This window comes from Puccinia triticina, chromosome 10A, assembly GCF_026914185.1.
Source record: "Puccinia triticina chromosome 10A, complete sequence".
NCBI classification, from domain to species: domain Eukaryota; kingdom Fungi; phylum Basidiomycota; class Pucciniomycetes; order Pucciniales; family Pucciniaceae; genus Puccinia; species Puccinia triticina.
The window spans coordinates 1,630,524-1,649,380 of record NC_070567.1 but is presented as its reverse complement, the minus strand read 5'-3'; the positions used below and the strand labels follow the sequence as shown (position 1 = coordinate 1,649,380).

Genomic DNA, 18,857 nt, shown 5'->3' with positions numbered 1-18,857 from the left:
CAAGGCTCCTGAAGCCTCAACCCCCACAAATGAAACTCCCGGCGCCCAAAAGTTGCGGATGTTGGGGGGAGAGAGTGGGGATGTAGCCGGTGTGCGCGTGAGCATCTGATGAGCAAGCTGAACTCACAGTCTCTGGGCCCACGAGTCCGCTCAAGAAATCTAGCAATGGCGACCCTGTCAAACTTAGCAAAGTTCCTCAAGACTCCGGGCCCCCAGGGGGTAGGCTGAACACACAAAGCAAGCCTCCTTCAGGAGGGACTTACACCGTACCTCCCCATTCTGGCGCACAGAGAATGGGGTTTTCAGGTCTTTTTTTCCTTTTCTTTGTTGTACATCTCGCATACCACAACATTTTGTTATTATTTTTTGCTCCAGATCAGCCCAACATGCTACCGCTGATTCCGTTTTTTTTATGGTACTGGCTCATATGTATCCTGAGAAATTATAGAAGAGAAACAAACCTGATGAACGTTACTGACTCTGTAACCCAGATCTGGAGACATTCATTGTGAGATTAGAGCACGGACCCTGGCAATGTAGCTGGACAATGTAACCATTCTATATAGACAAATGTGAGGGATTTTGGCTCCAGGGCAACCCCTGAGTGAGGTATCTTAGCTGGCCTGTGCTGTACAACATGAGGGAGTTAAGAAGGAGTGTCTGTGTACAATTTATGCAAGGGGTGCATACATGAGGTGGGGCTGTGCCAGATGATGTCACAATTTATGCAAGGGGTGCATAAGCTGTGCAGGGAATGATCAGGTGATGTAATAAGGCCAAATAGAGTGGAGTTGGAAGATATTATAATGCGGGTAATAGTTCAGTTGGGGGGGGGCATAGCCTGCATGAGGCAGTGCCGCATGATGTTATGCAGATAACAAACAAAACCAAACTAATATATGTAGTGGAGATAGAATGGTGCTGGGAATTATGTAACTGTATGCTTGCTGTGTACCTGTATGTATAGTGGGGAAGATGCCTTGAGGCGCATGACAGGTGTCCAAAGAGTCCATATTCCAGTGTAGCGGGGTTCCAGTGATGCCTCCGGTGGGGACCAAGGGTAAAGTTTTGCCGTAGAGTCCATTTGCTTGTATCTTGTGGCGTTCTATGTGTAAAAATACCTGGAGACAAAAACTTTTGATTTTTCACATTTTTGAGTACCACACCGGCCATTAGGTGTACACTCCACTCAATGACCGGTTATCAAGTAGAGTGGCACTCCATCTGATGACCTGATCCAACGTGGCACTACCCGTTGGGTGGGGTATACACCCCACTCAATGACCGGTCATCAAGTGGGGTCTGCGGAGTCCACACTCCATCCATTCCAATGACCGGTCATCAAGTGGGGTGTATACCCCACCCGACCGGTCATTGGGTGGAGTGCCACTTCGCGGGCATTGGATGGAGCACCACTCCACTCAATGACCCGTGATCCCCATCCAATAGAGTGGAGTGGGACTCCATCCGATGACCGGCCGTTGAGTGGAGCTGGGTGATTGGATGGAGTTTGGACTCTACCTGATTGTAGCACACTCCATCCAATGACCCGTCATCAAGTGGGGAGTATGCTGGTGTATGGTATGAAAACAAACTGCAAGTTGAAAAAAAAAAAAACTGCATGTAGATTTCATTGAGCACAGATGATCTCTGGTACCCGACTTCAGCAAACTCCACGGTCTGATTTTCCTGGATGATTTAAGTGTACCAGAAGAAAAGGTCTAACATACCTCAGATTGTATGCGATGGGGGGCAAGAAGCAAGGCTTTATGACAAGCAAATCCTCAAGGTTAAATGGGATGGTCTGAAGAAACCAGCCAGCCATCTTGGCACACCAAAAAGGGGCAACAGTGCCCAAGTCCCTCCTGCCAAGGGCTATCGGAGGCTTGCCTTGCAAGACCAGGCGCCCGCAGCAGCACAGGGCCTGTGTGAAGTTTGCAACCCAGTGTGCGCAATGCCTCTGCACACAAGCCCGCACAAACACCACCCACAAATCGCAATCGGGGGTCTTCCCGTCGCACCCAGGGAGCCAGCCAGAGCCAGCCCCAGCGCCCCACAGCGCAGATTTTGCCCCAAAATCCGGCTCAGATCTGGCTCTGGAAGGGGGTGATCACAGGAAGTCCCCAATCACCCAAAAGCCAGACAAGTCCAACCACCGCCTGCCCGCTGGGGAGCATCCTGCCGATCCCTCTCCCCCAGCCAAAGCCAACCAGGGGCCCCAACCCGCAACAACACTAGTCCAGCCAATCCAGAAAAAGCTCGGCTTCCTTGGGAGGAATTCCCACCCAAACTATGCATCCAATTCCCCAATAATTGCTGCCAATATGTGCAGGTTGCATATACAGCAGCCAAGGAAATCCCACAAGCCACTTCCTGTTCTTTTTTTCTCCATTCTGATTCCAGAATCAAGGGATTCAGCTGATGCCCCTCTCCTGCCGGCTGCAAGGTCCGGCGAGTTTTTTTTTTTTTTGCTACCAAACAGCTTGGTTTGTGACTGCGCTTGCAGGTCTGAATATCATGTGTCCAAGCTTGATGTTGGATGGACATAGGTTGGCAAATCCAAAAGGAATTTCTGCTGGAAATTCCTTCCAAGGAAGCCAAGCTTTTTCGGATTGGCTGTAATAGGGGGATTCAAAGCTGGCCAGGAAGTGCAAGCAAGCCACACACGTCCCAGGCCTTTGAAGAAGCCTTTTTTTCTCCAGTACATAGACGAGCAGAAAATCCTTGAACACCAGAAAGTCTATGCAATGGGAACCCAGACTCCGAATCTGCCTAACACACTTCGCAAGTAATGATACATTTGACCGACCACCATCTGCGCCCAGCCGGCCCAGACCCAAGCACGCCGCCGCCCGCGCCCCGAGTGCCGCGAGGAGTCCAACAGCAGCGCCCCTCCACGCCGCCCGCCCTCCACGCCCCGCTCAGCGCTCACCTCTCCTGCGACCCCATCCCCACCCCCACCCCCACCTCCCAACCCGGATCCTCCGACCATCAGAAACAGACGGGTCGCGAGACCCAGCGCGCCTGAAAGAGCCCAAGACAGATACACATTCGATACACACACACACACACAAGACTCTCTCGAGAGGGAGAGAGAGACGGACAGGAGCCCGGGGGCGGACAATTCAGCGGACAAGAGTAGTACAGAGGGGGGCGTGGCGGGCGGAGAGGGAGTCGGGGAGATGAGGGGATGAGCGGCACGGAAGGCCCTCGCGCCGAAGAGGAAGAAGCCGGCGGGCGCGGAGCGGGCGCGGAGCGGGCGCGGCTGGAAGGAGACGCTGGAAGAAGACCCTGGAAGAAGACCCTGGAAGAAGACCCTGGAAGAAGACCCTGGAAGAAGACCGCAGGAAGAAGACCTTGGAAGAAGACCCAGGAAGACCCAGGAAGGAGAGGAAGAAGACCCAGGAAGACGACGCAGAAAGGAGACCTTGGAAGAAGACCTTGTAAGGAGACCGCAGGAAGAAGACCTTGTAAGGAGAGGAAGAACACCCTGGAAGAAGACCCTGTAAGGAGAGGAAGAACACCCTGGAAGAACACCCTGGAAGAACACCCTGGAAGAACACCCTGGAAGAACACCTTGGAAGAACACCCTGGAAGAACACCCTGGAAGAAGACCTTGGAAGAAGACCGCAGGAAGGAGACCGCAGGAAGAAGACCTTGGAAGGAGACCCAGGACGCGAAGCCGGCCCGGTCACGAGTCGGCGCCGTTCCCGGCGGGCGGGTGAGGAAGAGGCGGGAACGGGCGGGGGCGGACGAGGAAGCCGGGCCTGTCTGCCGTCCCCGTCCCCGTCCCCGCGGCAGGCAGGGGAAGCTTGGACGCGGCGGCGGCCGGCGGCTTGTCCCTGTTCTTCCCGCGATTCCTGCGCTTGATGACGCCTACAAAACCACCCCCACCCTTTCAGCCCCCCCAGAAGCACCAGAAAGAGAAGAAAGAGAGAGGGGACGAACCGGTGCTCAAGGCGGCCGGGCGCGGCGTGCCGTGGAGGTTGACGAACAGGCCGCAGGCGTTACAGAGCGGTCTGCCCTCGTGGTCGCGTCTCCAGAGGGGCGTTTCCTGCGCCGACGGCCGACCCATCAGCACGCGATCCGCCATCCAGCACTGAAAGAGAGAAAGACGCACGGTAGTCTGGCAGTTAAGACACTGGATCCCGCCGGTCCCCGGCGGCCCGGAACTCCCGGGGCCACTAGCGGCGGCAGAGGCCGGGTCGGCGGCGTGGTAGGGCATCTGCTTGGAGCGCTTGCGGGCCTCGGCGATCGAGCTGGGCTGGCAGCTCCTGCCGCCGGCGAAGCTGATCGTGGCCGGCGCCTGGCCGTCCTCCGCAGCCGCTGCGGCGATATCCTTCTCCATCTTGCTCTGCGCGGCAGCTGCAGGGCCGGGCCGACTGGAGGCCGCGCTGGAGCTGCTGGTGCTGCTGGGCGACGAGACCAGCCGGGCTGGGGCCTCGGGAGCCTTGGCGGCGGGGGGCAGGAGGGCGGCGGGGGCGACGCTGGGCTGGAGCCACTGGTCGCGGCGGGCAGTGGGCGTGCTGTCGAAGTGGTCGAGCTGGGTGAGGAGGTCGAAGGGCGAGATGCGGTCGACGATGGACTCGCCCGTTGCGAAGAAGGCCGGCAGCGCCGGGCCCGCGCCCCGCGCCTGGAAGAGCGGCTCGTCCGACGAGGAGGCCGCGCTCAGCCGGGGCGACTGGAAGTCGGGCTTGAACTCGCTCGAGCTCGGGTCGCGCGGGGAGAGCGTCGAGCTGAACAAGTCGAAGTAGTCCGGCTGGCTCGCAGACCCGGACTGGGCCTGCTAGGACAGACAATCCATCAGCTTTTAAGGATGATTGATTGAAAGGGGGGGGGGGGGGGGGGGGGGGGAAGAGACACAAGGCTGACCTTTTCGTATCCAGAAGAAGGATCGAGGCCCATCCGGTACTGGCCCTCGCGCGAATCGGTGGCAGTGTTGGGGCGAACCAAGGACTCGCTAGTGGAGCAACTGAGATGGTCGAGGCGGGTAGGCGAGCGATCGGCGGAGTCGGGGGCGCGTTTGGGATGGTGCTGCTGGGCCAGGATCTCGTCGAAGCTAGTCTTGCGGACCAGTCTGGGGATGTAGCCGTACTCGGCATGCGCGTTGGCGATGTCAGCGAAGTCCTGGGTGAGGCCGGGGATCGAGCCGAGCAAGGAGTGCTGGGAGGGCTTGATGGGGAGGTGCCAGGAGCCGAACTCGAATTCGCCGAGCGGGAGGGTCGAGGAGGATTGGAAGAGGCCAGAGGAAGAGGCCAGGGGGCCGAGGGCGTCGAAGCTGAGATGGTCGGCCTGCTTTTGCGCCAGACTCTGCAGCCCGTTCTCCTCCGACTGCTGGGCTTGATAGGAGCCGATGAGTTGCTGGATGAGGCCGTGGTGATAGGCCTCGTTGGCGGCGAGCCCACTGCTGGGGCCGGACTGGTCGCTCGACTCGGGGAACAGGCTGCTTGGAGGCTCGAAAGGGCCCGGCTTGAGCCGTTGGCCGCACGTGGACGAGTCGGCGTCAAGGAGATGGGTCGCGGCCAAGAAGTCGGGCCGGAGGTCCTGCAGCCGCGACCTCGATCGGGAGCCCTGGCGCCAGTCCGCGTGGGGGCGGGAGCGGGAGCGACTGCGAGCCTTCCAGTCCCTGAGAACCGCATTCCATTTCAGAAGACCCGATATAAAAACAAAACAAAAAAAAAAAGGCCAGAGGTGGGCACACAAGAGAATGCTCACATGTCAGAGACCGCAGGGCTGCGGTTGAGCGAGGTGCACTCCTCCTGCCATCGGCCGGCAAGGTTGCACGCGGCGCGGCGGCCGCCCTCGATCTTGCGCCCGCGCTCGAGGCTGGGCTCTCTGGTGAAGAGCGGGCTGCGAAGCGAGGGATTGGCGAGGTTTTCGTCGATCTTGGCGAGACGGGCGGAGGGCTGAGGGGTGTTTCTGCTCCGGGAGGCCTTGTCGGAGGAGGAGCCTTCTTGGGAGAGGTCGGCAGGCTCGCTGTTCTGGCTGTTTTTCCCACCAAGCTCTGAGGATGGGCGCCCGGATTGGGCGTAGGTAGCCAGGTTGGGGTCCTTCCACTCCTGCGAATTCAGCCGCTGCCGGAGCTCGTTGACGTCCAGGCCGAGCTCGGCGAGTCTCCGGACGAGGGTCTCGAGCGCATCGTTCGTCGGAGGGCGTTCGTCCCGGGGGCCGTAGAGCTGCCAGAGTTGGGCGGCCAGGGGGTCGTGCGCGGGGAGGTTGGGAGCGGGGCGGTATTCGTGTGTGGAGCTGCCGTCGTCGGCGGCTGTGAGGGAGGACCAGGAGGAGTAGGGCGAGGAGGGGGAGAAGGGGGAGTAGGGGGCGCTCTGGGGGGACTCGAGGACGGTGGTGCTCGGGTCTCTCAGCAGCCAGAGAGAGCGGTCGGAGTGGGGATGATGGGTGCCCCAGTCGGCAGCCGGGCGGTGGTCGTTCGGGTGGGCGCTGGAGACGTAGATCGCATCCTCGGCCAGCTTGCGGATCGGCTGGGAGCTGTTGTCGGCGGGTGGGTGCCAGCTGGGGTTGTTGTTGTGGGGCGGATGGTGGATGAGGCTGTAGCTGTTGTTGTTGTTGTTGTTGGCGGCGGCGGCGGCGGCGGCTGGAGCGGGGGCGGGTTTGAGCGGGGAGAAGATGGGGCGCTGGTCGGGCGGGGGGTTGGGGAGATGGATGGGGAAGGGGTTCGATGGGGGGAAGGGGATTGTTCGGGAGGAGGAGGCGGCGGCGGCCGGGCTGAGGGATGTGAAGGGGAAGTCGATCGCGAGCCGATGGCCGGGGGAGGAGGGCACGGAGGCGAAGGGGGGTGGGCCGTGCGGGTAGGGGTGGAAGTGTGTGGGCAGGCTGTTTGGGCCGATGGTGTCTGAGAGTGGGTCGTAGGAGGTGGTGCTGTCGGGCCCGCCGCCGCTGTCGACGGTGAACCGGCCGTTTCCGAGTCCGCTGCGCCAGTTGGGAGGGTCTGAGGGCGGGGGTTGGTGGCTGTTGTTGTTGTTGTTGTTGCTGTTGTTGGTGAGGTGGTGGTGCATGGTTGGGGATATGTGGGGATGGATTGTGCTCTCGGCTGGCTGTGAGTGAGTTCTTATAATCTGAGGGCTGCCCCGGGCGTTCCGATCGGCTGGCAGACGGCGTGTGTACAGCGCCTGGGGTTGTGTCGCAGGCGCTGCCAATCGAGCTGTTTGGCTAGGGACAGACACTGCAGCAGGATGTGAGTGCAAGTCTGGGCGGCGGCGGATGGGCGCGACTCCGCGAATCGGCGCCAGTCGGATATGTATATCCAGCATACAGCAGCCCACACACCCCTCGAATACACACAAAACGCATGTGAGTACATAGATGCAGACATACCTCTTGGTGGCGATGGGACTGCCGGCAGCAGACTGGCTGTGTTGGGCAGAGGGACACTGTCAAGCGGATCACCCGCACACACACACACGACCAGCCGGCGAGCCCGGGAGCAGGGCGGGGGAAGACCGGGGCGGATCGGCAAGCCAACGCGGCTGACTGGGGGTGGAGAGTGGCAGATGATGACCCAACGATCCTCCGCCCCAGAGAACAGCGACTGGGACACTCTAAACACATTCACAAACACACACACACACACACACACACACACACTGTACATAAATACAACAGAGTAAGACTACAGCCCAGCAGAGGCACACGCAGGAACGAGCCCCCAAGGGCGCGATTTTTGAGTTGGAGGAAGAGGGGGGGTCTAGAGAAGAGGAGAGAGGGTCAGGCGCCGAGGTCGAAGCCGCGGTCGTGGCGGATGACGCGGGGATCGAAGGTGAGGTTCTTGGTGGGTTCCCAGATCGGGTCGACGTCGGGCCCGTCCAGGTCGCCCGCGCCGTCCCAGCCCCAGCACCAGACTGCAAACACCAGACACCAGTCAGTCCTACACACACAGACAGGGCAGGGGGGGGGGGGGGGGGGGGGGGAGCATACCGAAGGCGGGCTCGGGCTTCATCGCCAGCTCCTCGCTCTCCTCCTGCCGGAACAGCCGGTCGTGCGGGCCGAACCAGGCCCGGTCCTGCGGGTCCGCCGTCGGATCGTCGGGCGTCCCGCCGAGCCTCGTGTACCCGCGGATGACGGTCAGATTCTTGCGCTCGGGATGGATGATCTGCCAGACCCTCTGTGCAAACAGAACCGATCAACAAGCTGTAGAAGCAGAGAGAGAGAAGGGGGAGGGGGTTACGTTATCGTAGGCGAGCTTGACGCGGGGGACCATGACGATCCGGCCGTAGCCGGCGTTCCAGTAGTCGTTGCAGATCAGCGAGCACTCCGAGGCGCTGCACTCGCCCTCGGCCAGCCGGGCCATCCGGAAGCGCACCCGCGGATGGGCGTAGAGCGGGGCGGGGTCCAAGATGGCGATGCCGTTCCAGCACGACTGCACCTGGATGGGCAGGTGGCGCTCGAAGGCGTGCTGCGAGGGCGGGTCGCGGAAGATCGACTCGAAGGGCGCATTCTCCAGCGCGGTCCCGTTGATGTCGCGCGCCACCCAATCTGCACGCATCATCCCCCCATCAACTCTCTTCTGCGTCTCGAGGTAGATGGCTCACGTACTGTCATAGAACACCGGCTGGGCGATCTCTTCGTGGAAGATGTAGTCCGCCCCACAGGTGATCCCCGCGTTCTGCCGGCGGCTCTGCCAGATAAGCTCGAGCAGATCGTCTGTGCAGGGCAAGACATCACTACAACGAAGAAAGCATCAGCATGACTGCAGAGAGGAGTAGAGAGGAGGAGGAGACGGACTTCATGAAGATGACGGTGTCGAAGAGCTCGCCCTCGGAGTCGCGGAGCTCCTGGAGGGGCGCCAGGGCGGCGTTGCGGACCTCGGCGAGGTACTCGATGCGGTGGTGGAAGGCGCCGCGGGTGCGGAGGGAGGTGCGGATGACGACACGGATGCCGACGGAGCGGCTGAGGCCGTCGAAGAGCCGCAGCAGCGCCTTCGTCTGGTCCGACGACCCGTTCTCGTACACCGACACAAACACGTTCTGGAAGCCGAGGATCGCCGAGACCTTGAACATGGTCGAGAACAGGTCCGGGATCACGTCGAAGGAGTTGTAGAGGTTGATGGCGAAGAAGTACTTGTGGCCGGTGCCCTTGCGTCGGACGGCCTTCGAGCGCTCGGAGGTCGTCGACGACGACGACGACGACGAGGAGGAGGCGTCCGGGGAGCGCCGGGCGTTGAGGCTGAGTTTGGAGTGGCCCTTGAAGTCGAGGATGCCGGTGAAGTCCTGGTCGGGGTCGTCTGCGCCGGGGATGAGGTGTTTGAAGAGATGGATGGGCCCGGCGGCGGCGGCGCTCTTGGCCCTGCTGGCGGGGTCGTAGCCGAGCAGGGGCTCGTAGCGCTCGTAGACCTGGCGCTTGTAGGGCTTCTGGGCCGCCTTGGTGCACGACTGGGTGTGGTGGCCGGTGAGGGTGGCGAGCAGGCTGAAGACGCGGAAGCGCTGGTCGAGCGTGGGCACGGGCACGGCGAACTTGGTGGCCGCGGTGCGCGAGTGCGTCCAGGTGGGCACGCTGGCTCCGCCCCGCCACTCCGACTGTTTCTGTGTGCGAGATGGGAGGCAGTCAGTCAGCGACGGGCAGCTTTCGAGAGAAGGCGGGGGGGGGGGGGGGGGGGGGGGGGGGGCTGCTGACTCTGCCGGGGCTGCTGCTGGCCGAGGAGAGCAGGAGGGCGACGAGGAGGCCGACGATGATGCCGACGGCGAGGCTGATGAGTGCGGGCAGCTTGGCCTTGAGGTAGCTGGCCAGCTGGGGGGCGCTCATCGGGCTGGGTGCGTGGCTGGGGGTGGTGGTGCTCGGCGGGGGGGTGGTGGTGGTGGTGGTGCTGAGCAGGCTGGACTGTCTCCTGCGTCGGATCGGCTGCTGCTCGGCCATCTGGTTGCTGCTCACTTGGGAAACTTTCCAAAGTTCGCCAACAACTCGCACGGATGACATCACAACACAAAACACGCAAAATACATAATAAAAACCATTTAAACTGTGTAACTACATAGACTATGGACATAGCAAACTACTGCTGGTACCACGCCGCCTGGCCACCCTCCAGGCAGACGGGCAGCGGGCCAACGGCGCCGAAGTGGCGGGCGCGGACGGCGCCGAAGGAGAGTCGGAAGGCCTCGACGGCCTCCAGGCTGAGCTCGTGCTCGAGGATCAGCCCGGCGGCGGCGGGCTGGCCGGCGAACCGGGCGATGTCCTCGGCCACCTGGGCCACCGTCCGGCCCAGCGCCGCACCCTCTGGCCGGTCCACCTGGTCGCCCGTCGCATACGTCTGGTTCAGGCCCCAGTCCACCGAGTCCCAGTTCCAGATCACCGTCTCCAGTCCAAACACATGCTAGCACACACACACACACACACACACACACACACAGATCATTAAAATACTGCTCGGATCGAGATGCAGGGGGAACCGGGCCGTACCTTGGCAATCGCCCGCACCCGGTTATCGATGTTCCCGTACGGCGGCCGGAAGAATCGCGGCACCTTGCCGGTCAGGTCCGCGATGATCTGCATCGTCCAGCCGAGCTCGCCCAGGATCTGGTGGTTCGTCAACGAGGTCAGATGGGAATGCGACCTGACAACCACACGTCAGTCCCCTTTCAAAAGAGACAGGCAGTTTCGTGGGGGCCTACCAGGTGTGCACCGCCAGATGGTCCCCCCGCCGAGCGGCCTTCAGCGCCAATTCGCGGTACTTCAACACGTTCCCCCCGATCTGTTTTTGGGTGTCGGACATCCTCATGAGCTTTGTGTGTGTGTGTGTGTGTGTGTGTGCCAGCAAGGGCAGAGAGAAAGAGGGACGGACCCAGAAGTGCGTCGCCTTGAGCTCGAGCTCATCGAGGATCTTGTACAGGGTCTCGGACGGCGGCAGCGGACTGGACGAAAGGGAGAGGGCGAGATAAGGATCCGGGCAAGCGGAGAGGGGGGAGAGAAGGATGGATGTTACCCATCATCAAAGTTGACGACCCACGTGTTGGGATCGGGGTGGACGATATCGAAGGACTCGTTGAAGCCGTGCTCGGGCGTCCGAAGGCAGCCGGAGTTTTCCCAGCTGCACGCGCCCGCGGGGCCGCCGCCGGCGGAGACCTGGGAGGGGTAGACCACGTAGCCGTCCTTCATCAGTCCGGCGGGGGGGAGGGCGAGCGCGGTCTGGAGGGCGGGCGGGGCGTGGCGATGGACGAACTGGAGGCGCCGGATCCACTCGCGCTTCGGCCGGGGCCCGATCGTCGCCGGCCCCGGATACGTCTCCGCCCGGAACCGCATGCTCGCCCGGCGCCCCCCTCGTCCTAGCCAGTCCAGACCCGCCGATGTCGCCGTCGTCGGCGTCCCCGGATACTGCCGCCGCAGACTCGCACTCAGCCGGCTCCCCGCTGAGCCCGCCTCCTGCCCGCCCCCCAGCTCGATCGTCAGCATCCAGCCGAGACTGCACATCGTCAGAATAACCGCCAGTCGTCGATGGTGCCCGAAAACAGTCCCGATCATCCTTCGCTCGCTGGCTCGCTCTCTCTCTCTCTCTCCTCTGCTGCAAAATGAAACAAAAAAAAATGACGAAGGCGGTTCTGGTGACGACGGTTTATCTTGCTCGGATTTGCACATCCTCGCTAGTTCTCTCGACTCTCTCAGCTGTGTACATATTCAAATTGTACTTACTCAATGTCAACTTTATCAAAGTGTGAAAACTTACGGAGACTATGTAAAAAAAAAAAAAACGAGGTGTGACATGCACACGGACAGATTGGTTGCACATAACACAGATCTGCGGAGCCGCCAAGATGAGGGTAAGGATGCCACCCGGCGCGTCGGTACCGGGTAGAGCTAGTCCGACATCCGAACCCGGCAAATCCGGCCCCGACGCCGGGTATCGGCCGGATCTTGACCTTTTCGTGAGAAAATCTATCCCTAGCACGAAATTAAGTGCCAGACATGAGTCGGCAAGGTCTGATCTTCCCAAGATGATGAGAAACCAGCTGGGGAATCTTGCCAAGGTTGCTGTATACCATGTTAAGCTGAGAATTGTACATACTTATGTTCGGAGACCTCTATCAAAGATTCAAATGAGTATCGGCATTGTTACTGTCTGCAATAATAGAAAGAGAGGACTTGATCTCAACTCCTGAATCCTCAGTCGGCCACAAATCCTTTAATCTTCCAAAACATTACTGCTTGAAACTTCTGCAAACTCAAAAATGCCCCGCTCAAAGAGAACAACAATTGATGTTGATTCATCCTCATCCGATCCAGAAATCGAAGTAAACCCTCCAGACTCGGAGGCTACGGATTCTCAAACTCACGAGATGGCTAGAAAAAGCTGGGTTTGGCAGTATTTCAAAACTGAAACTGTCGGCGGAACGACCTCAAATATTTGTCAAGCAAGCCGTGTTCCTGGAGGAACAGTGCTTTGTCTCAAGAAGCTTGCTGTTGACAAAAAGCGATCCACCAAAAGTATGATCAATCACTTGGCAAGCTGCCACGGCATACACGGTGACGGAAAATCTGGTAACATCGGCGCTATGGCGGCTTTCATCAAAAGTGGAAAATCGACGACACCAAAGAAACTTACCCGCGAGACTTTGACTTGTGCTGTTGCTCGGTTTTTCATCACCAGCAACATTCCTTATCAGGTTGTTGATCACGAAGATTTTGGCGAGCTTCTGAAACTCTGTAACCCAGCGACAAAATCTCTTCTTTGTGGGAGAGAGACTCTGGCGTCGTTTATCCGGAAATCTTTTCAACAAGGTCAACAGGCTCTCGTAAACCAATTCCAGTCAACCAAATCAAAAATAAGCTTAACATGTGATGTCTGGACTTCTCCGACTAATCTATCTGTCCTTGGTGTTACTGCCCACTGGATCAACACGGATTTCGAGCTCAAATCAATGGTACTTGCTGCCAAGCTTCTCGAAGGCAGTCACACTGGAGTTAATCTAGCGGAGCACATGGTTGAGATTCTGAAGTTGTTCAAGATTGAAGATCGCATCTTCTGTATCACGACCGATAACGCAGCCAACAACATTACGATGGCTTCTCATCTCTCGACTTTGATTAGATTCAATAGTTACTACTGTAGACTTGGTTGCATGGCACATGTCATCAATCTGGCTGCCCAAGCAGGCATCAAGTCTTTCAACAGCTCGTCGTCCACCCCAAGACAACCTCAGAATCAGGGTCTTTCGGCTATCCTGAATGATCCTCCACCTCAAGTGGATGTACCCAGCTCACTTTCTCGTATTAGTGGTTTCATATCCTTCTTGAAGCACTCTCCCCAAAAGTCCGCTGCCTTTCAAGAAATTACAAAGGCTCTGCTTTCAAAAAACCTGACGATGATAGCCGATGTTAGTACACGATGGAATTCTACTTATTCCATGCTCGAAAGAGCTATCAAACTTCGACCCTGCATCAAAGCATTTTGTGAAAATCACAATTTGACTCAACGGTACGATCTCAAACCTGACGAATGGCGTAAAGTTGAACAGCTTTGTGCTGTTTTGGAACCACTCAATGAAGCAACCGATACGATCTCGCCACACAAACAGGTTTCATTAGCGTTTGCTGCACCAGTTTACATCTGGTTGATTGAAAATCTCGTTGAAGTAAGTAAAAAATAAACTGCATAATATCTGTGACTCTGAACTATCAAGCTGATCCGTGTGGTTGTATTTCCATCCCAGGTTAAAAAGCAATACGGAGCGCAGGAACTGATTCCAGCTGCCGAGGTGATGATTACCAAACTGAAGGAGTACTTCGATGAGGCCATTCAAAAGCCTCCATATCTCTGTGCGACTCTACTTGATCCTCGAGTGAAAACTAGTCAACTCACTCCTGAGGTACTCGACTTGATGAACCTTACAAAGTTTGAAATCTTGGAAATGTTTAAGAATGAAGCCGAGAAATTCCTAGTGAGCAAGTACACAACTTCTGAACCCGAACCTGCAGCAAATTCATCCCGAAAAAACATTAGCGCTAGTCTCTTCAAAAAAAAGAAGCAAAAGGTGACTTCATTGCAGGAGGAAATAGATGTGTACCTAGGTTCCGAGTGCGAAGACGAATCTTGTCAACCTTTACAGTTTTGGAAGACCAACTCCGAAACTTTTCCATCTCTTTCGAACATGGTCAGAACGTTCATGGCTGTGCCTGCTTCAAGTGCTCCATGCGAACGAGCATTCTCGGCAGGTCGACACGTCCAATCTTACATCCGCAACCGCATGTCACTCAACACGTTGGAGGCCCTCATTTGCTTAAAAGACTGGGTGAAACACAACATTGTTGAAGTTGATTCCATCACATCATCTTAACTTGCTGCATCTATCTGTTCCATCTTTTTCTGTTCCAAGTAACGAATCCATGGCCAATTTTCCTCTTGTTTCTCTCTTTGTAATACAACTCATATCGTACATAACATTATATACACAGTTTGCAATAGTTCTCAGCGAAAAAATAGGAAAAAATGACTTCCATCACCTTGCTTCCAGGCCCCAGCTGGATCTCCTCAATACCCGGCCGGATGCCGGATGTGCGCAGAGGCCTCCCGACACCCGACCCGACCCGACACCCGACCGGGTAGTGTCGGATTACCCGGGTCCGGGTGGCATCCTTAGATGAGGGGTCCTCTTTCTATCCTTGATGATCTCACAAACGCTGGATCACCCACCTTCTTCGCGGTTTACTGGGAAGCCATAAGCGGCAAGAATATGTACTCCCCTTGAGTACAAACACCGTGTCGGCCCAGGTCCACCTACTTTCTTTTTTTTTGATAGATAAAATAACGAAATTGTGATGTGCCCAAGTGAAGCAGTGACCTGTTGACTGCTCATCTGATGAAAAAAATCATCTCGAGTCCGCAATGAACAATGTGGAACGAGCTAATGATCTTATCAGTGGAAAATATCTTGTAGGCGCTTGTGTTGAGAGGTGGGGGCCATCAGCCAGGATGGGAAGAGCAGATAAACGTGAAGTGAATATGGATAGGTTCCCAGCATAATAATTGACTATTATGAGACTCAGGCCCCGTTTTAGACATAATCCCTAGTTTTGCTACTAAAAAAATACACGAAATAGACCGGCAGATGATTGTAAACCGAGCAGCCCGGGGAGGTAATGACCTTGCTTTGAGCAATAATACATAAACGATCTCTTTTTAGTACCATTTCGAGTCCATTGCTCCTTCTCCCGACCAATATATTTTGTTAAGAGTCATGATGGAAGCCTAGACAGATGGATCGTAAACACAGGTCAATCCACAAATCCCCTGGTTTTGGAAAAAAAATGTGCCAAATGACGAGAATCAAAAACGTACCCTGAGAAAGAGGGTCGAGTCCAATAGCTCAGAGCCTTTTAAATCGCAGGAATAATATCCAGGTTGGCTATCTCCATAAGTGTTTGCATTAAAAGATAACGCGCGGATAATCTGGTATACAAGCTCGAGTCAGATCTGAGTTTTGCGGCCAGAAACACATGGGAATATCGCAAAGACAAACCTTGGTGGTATGTTCATCAGGATGCTTGGCGGCGCTCGCCAACACTTTGAACCACGGATTATCTGCTTTTCCGGGACTTTGAGAATCGGGTACCATGATGAAGGACGGCTCTTTCATGCATTCAGAGATTCGTAATTCATATCTTCCTTGCCCTACCCAGATACAAATAGCCGTCTTGTTGTACCAAGAGATCGCGTATATTCGAAATCAAATCCTTAGCATCTTTCATCGGGAGTGGTATTACTCACCTTGAAGAAAGCCTTCAGCAAAATGGGGCGCAGTTGTTCGTCGATGTGGGGTAATATGGCCGGTAAGAAGAGCGATGAAGTGACTAGATGCATGCTGTGACCCAGTCAATTCCATGGATCCAAAAGTGAATCAGTCGGCTCCGTAATTGGTGTCAGAGTAAAAAAGAACTCGAGAAAACCTACAGAAAAAAGTTCAATGCAAATTTCCCTTTTTCTTGGTCATAACTGGTCGTATAGATAACGGCGACCATCCATATGAGCTACGACGAAAAGGAAGAAAAGATGAGTAGGTTATGTTCCTTGAAGAAATAAGCACGTAGAAAGTCTTCCCCAACCTCTTTAGTCCTTTCAAGGATTTCTTTCCAATCGCAATCAGCTGCAATTTCCCACTTGTTGAACCATGGGACCAACGCTGGGTGTTCGGCTGCCTTGGAAAATTGCTCTCTGGTATCGTAAGTCTGAAAGATTGGGTCCACCAAGTCGGCTTCTTGAGATATCTTGTGAAGGATCTACCCAGTCCAAAGCTTCGTTAGGTCACGTTCTACTTCAACCATCATGGAAAAGAGGCAAGGATGGCTACCTGGAAAGCAGATAACCCAGTCCTAGGCTTATAGATCTTGTGGCTTTCTTCACATCGAAAATCAAAAGATGGCTCGATTCCTTTTTGGTTACCATCACCGTGATGTCGCTTGGGAGCTCCGTGAGTCGCATGTTCCGTCAAAAGTTCGGATAGTTTCAAGTTGGAAAGATTTGCCCCATGGACAGCAGTAATCGCCAGCCCTGTTGATTTTTAAGCAAAGTAAATCATACAATCTGCGATGCAGTTGGACAACTTCTCACCTTCCGCCACGATCCCATCAAGCTTGAATTCAAGACCGTATCCCCACTAATAAATTGCAGATCATGTCAACCAAGGTACATCTCGAACTAAATGAAAAAAGGTCAGGGATTAAACTCACATGGATGACTACGTATACACATTCAGCAAAGCGGCGAGACTATATCAGCACCGTTTTTTCGGACAATAAGGGTGACCGAAAAACAACTTACGCGGGTGCAGAACGCCCGAGAAAGTTCTACAAATAAATCATGCTTCGGTCAGACTCCGTCTTGTTATACGCTTTCTTCATTTTGAAGGAAATGATCATTTACCGGTTCAACATCTGGCTATCCGGGTTTCCAAAGATGTACTCCTGGATGGCCTCAACCGCGCCTTTATTTTCAATTTCTTCACAGAAGAAGTTCAAATAGTTCTTGTAATACCTTTTCCCGAATAATCCAAAACGATTAGAGCTTTATTTTTGGAGATATATGTGCTAGATAGTCATGAAATGCTGCACTTACTCGGCTTGACCGAGGAACGAGGTCCAGTTTTTGACAGTAATTTTTTCGTTATCTACTCCAGCAATCGGTTTCTAATCACAGTCGAAATTCATCATGTGAAAACGTTACTCGAGCTTTCGATGCTCGACTCGAAAGAGAAGGGACAAACTTGAGATGGAACTTCGCGGTCATAGGAAGCCTGTTGTGATCGTATTGATTGTCAATTCGGGCGGGGTGCACTCGACACAGGATGTGAAACCAAGATATCACACACTTGGATAGCCTTCCCATCAGCACCTAAGGAATATAGCGCCAATAGGTGATGGACGATGTGACTGTTAAGATGTGCACCAAAGCAAAAGGAATTAAGTACGCATGAGCTTAGTGTCCCTAAGAAATGAATCCTGCATGAACACAGACTGACTTATGAAATCGCCTTTCGTTAAAGAAACAGTGATATTTCGCGTGGTTATCCTGTGCAAGCATGATGAAGAAACCACGTCGTTCAGTTTTACACTCTTACACTGCATCAGGTGCACTTTATTCACCGATAAGAGTTCTCCAGTTAGCTTTGCTGTTTGCCGACGGTCTTGAGCTGGAAAGTTGATGAGAACACTAGTGGTAGGAGTCAAACTCGAGTGACCGGATATGCCCAGTTTTGATAGCCCCTCATCGATACGACCATCTTTGGATGCCATTCTTAGCTGTTCAATTTGTTTTTCTATGCTCGATGAGGTGCACGAGGAGTCTGTGAGGGAATAAACAATCTGGTGATGTTTGCTGGGGGCAGGTGTACTCGCTGAAGATAAATAAGGAGGTCTAAATCCGGCCAATCACAATTGCGACTTTGGTTGTGAACATCAATAGAAATGACGTCATATCATCACCATTCGCGCTGAGACGGATCACCACCACCGAACTGCACAGCATGAGCAGACAGGGATGAAGATGAGCCCGGAAGCCCCCTGTATGTAGCCCGGTTCACGTTGAATCTTGATCAACATTTCGCATTTCTCACAAATTTTTGCAATTTTTTCAACTTGGTCCTGTATGAAACCGCTGCTTGTGATGAAACCCCCATGAAAACTTGCTGCTAAAATGTGTTAATAACAGTGTTAAAGATGCCTTGAACCGGGTGTGTACAAAGTGGGAGGACAGTCCATTAGTCTGCAGCCCCTGCAGATGCTGATTTAGAGCACTCACATTCTTTGGTTAAATGTTCAGGTCAAGTTAACCTGAGGGTTAATTTTGGGTAAGCCTAGCTAATTTAAGTTGACCTTGGAGTATTCACATTCATTCACTATTCTTGGGTCAAGCAAGCCCGGGTTTGTGGGCGGGATAGCTGACGGGGGCTATCTCAAGTGGGAAAACACTTTCTTTCAGGCTAACTGACATCAGAAATGCCCTAGCCTGAGGCTACATTTCAGGTTTAGGCTATCTAAATTTAGCAAGTTTAAACCTGGGAGGTTTGTTGACCCGGGGTTAGCCCGGACCAATGCAATTTCCAACCAGGTTAAGTTCCTCAAAATCATTGACTTAAAACCCAGAAATACAAATGCTCTTAGCCAGGAATCAAGCCCAAGTTTTGCTGAACCGGGGTTAGCACTGACCAATGTGATTACCAGTTGGGTTAAGTTAACCAATATTGGCAGGTCAAACCCACAAATGTGAATGCTCTTACAGCCACAAAGTTTAAATTTTGCGGAAAAAGAGGCTGCAGATCTGGCTGCGCAGTGCGTGTATTTATTGACCAGAAATGCAACATTAGTCCATTTCACGTAGTTGCTTGTTGGCAGATACATAAAAATTTACAGTTGCACAAGGC

The 18,857-nt window shown here is 54.9% G+C and overlaps 4 protein-coding genes across 4 annotated transcripts; all 4 read right to left on the bottom strand.

Annotated features, from left to right (window-relative positions):
* Window positions 1-3,691: 3,691 nt before the first annotated feature.
* PtA15_10A190 (uncharacterized protein) lies at window positions 3,692-7,566 on the bottom strand (the record flags this gene model as incomplete). The annotated part of the gene is made up of 6 exons (XM_053160342.1): window positions 3,692-3,771; window positions 5,244-5,626; window positions 5,716-6,246; window positions 6,334-6,510; window positions 6,634-6,927; window positions 7,421-7,566. 6 exons carry the CDS (start codon window positions 7,564-7,566, stop codon window positions 3,692-3,694), a joined length of 1,611 nt encoding a protein of 536 aa, XP_053024326.1.
* A 156-nt stretch (window positions 7,567-7,722) lies between these two features.
* On the bottom strand, window positions 7,723-9,756 carry PtA15_10A189 (uncharacterized protein; the record flags this gene model as incomplete). Its single annotated transcript, XM_053160340.1, has 6 exons — window positions 7,723-7,856; window positions 7,933-8,119; window positions 8,183-8,490; window positions 8,551-8,632; window positions 8,754-9,536; window positions 9,628-9,756. The coding sequence occupies 6 exons, from the start codon at window positions 9,754-9,756 to the stop codon at window positions 7,723-7,725; spliced, it is 1,623 nt and encodes a 540-aa protein (XP_053024325.1).
* Window positions 9,757-10,003: 247 nt separating this feature from the next.
* PtA15_10A188 (uncharacterized protein) lies at window positions 10,004-11,469 on the bottom strand (the record flags this gene model as incomplete). Its single annotated transcript, XM_053160339.1, has 6 exons — window positions 10,004-10,261; window positions 10,411-10,564; window positions 10,623-10,702; window positions 10,793-10,862; window positions 10,934-11,100; window positions 11,167-11,469. 6 exons carry the CDS (start codon window positions 11,467-11,469, stop codon window positions 10,004-10,006), a joined length of 1,032 nt encoding a protein of 343 aa, XP_053024324.1.
* Window positions 11,470-15,121: 3,652 nt separating this feature from the next.
* PtA15_10A187 (uncharacterized protein) lies at window positions 15,122-17,730 on the bottom strand (the record flags this gene model as incomplete). Its single annotated transcript, XM_053160338.1, has 16 exons — window positions 15,122-15,190; window positions 15,281-15,391; window positions 15,462-15,635; window positions 15,710-15,803; window positions 15,893-15,969; window positions 16,045-16,218; window positions 16,290-16,489; window positions 16,550-16,595; window positions 16,669-16,676; window positions 16,760-16,785; window positions 16,862-16,972; window positions 17,054-17,124; window positions 17,202-17,231; window positions 17,307-17,367; window positions 17,457-17,506; window positions 17,581-17,730. 16 exons carry the CDS (start codon window positions 17,728-17,730, stop codon window positions 15,122-15,124), a joined length of 1,452 nt encoding a protein of 483 aa, XP_053024323.1.
* Window positions 17,731-18,857: the final 1,127 nt, after the last annotated feature.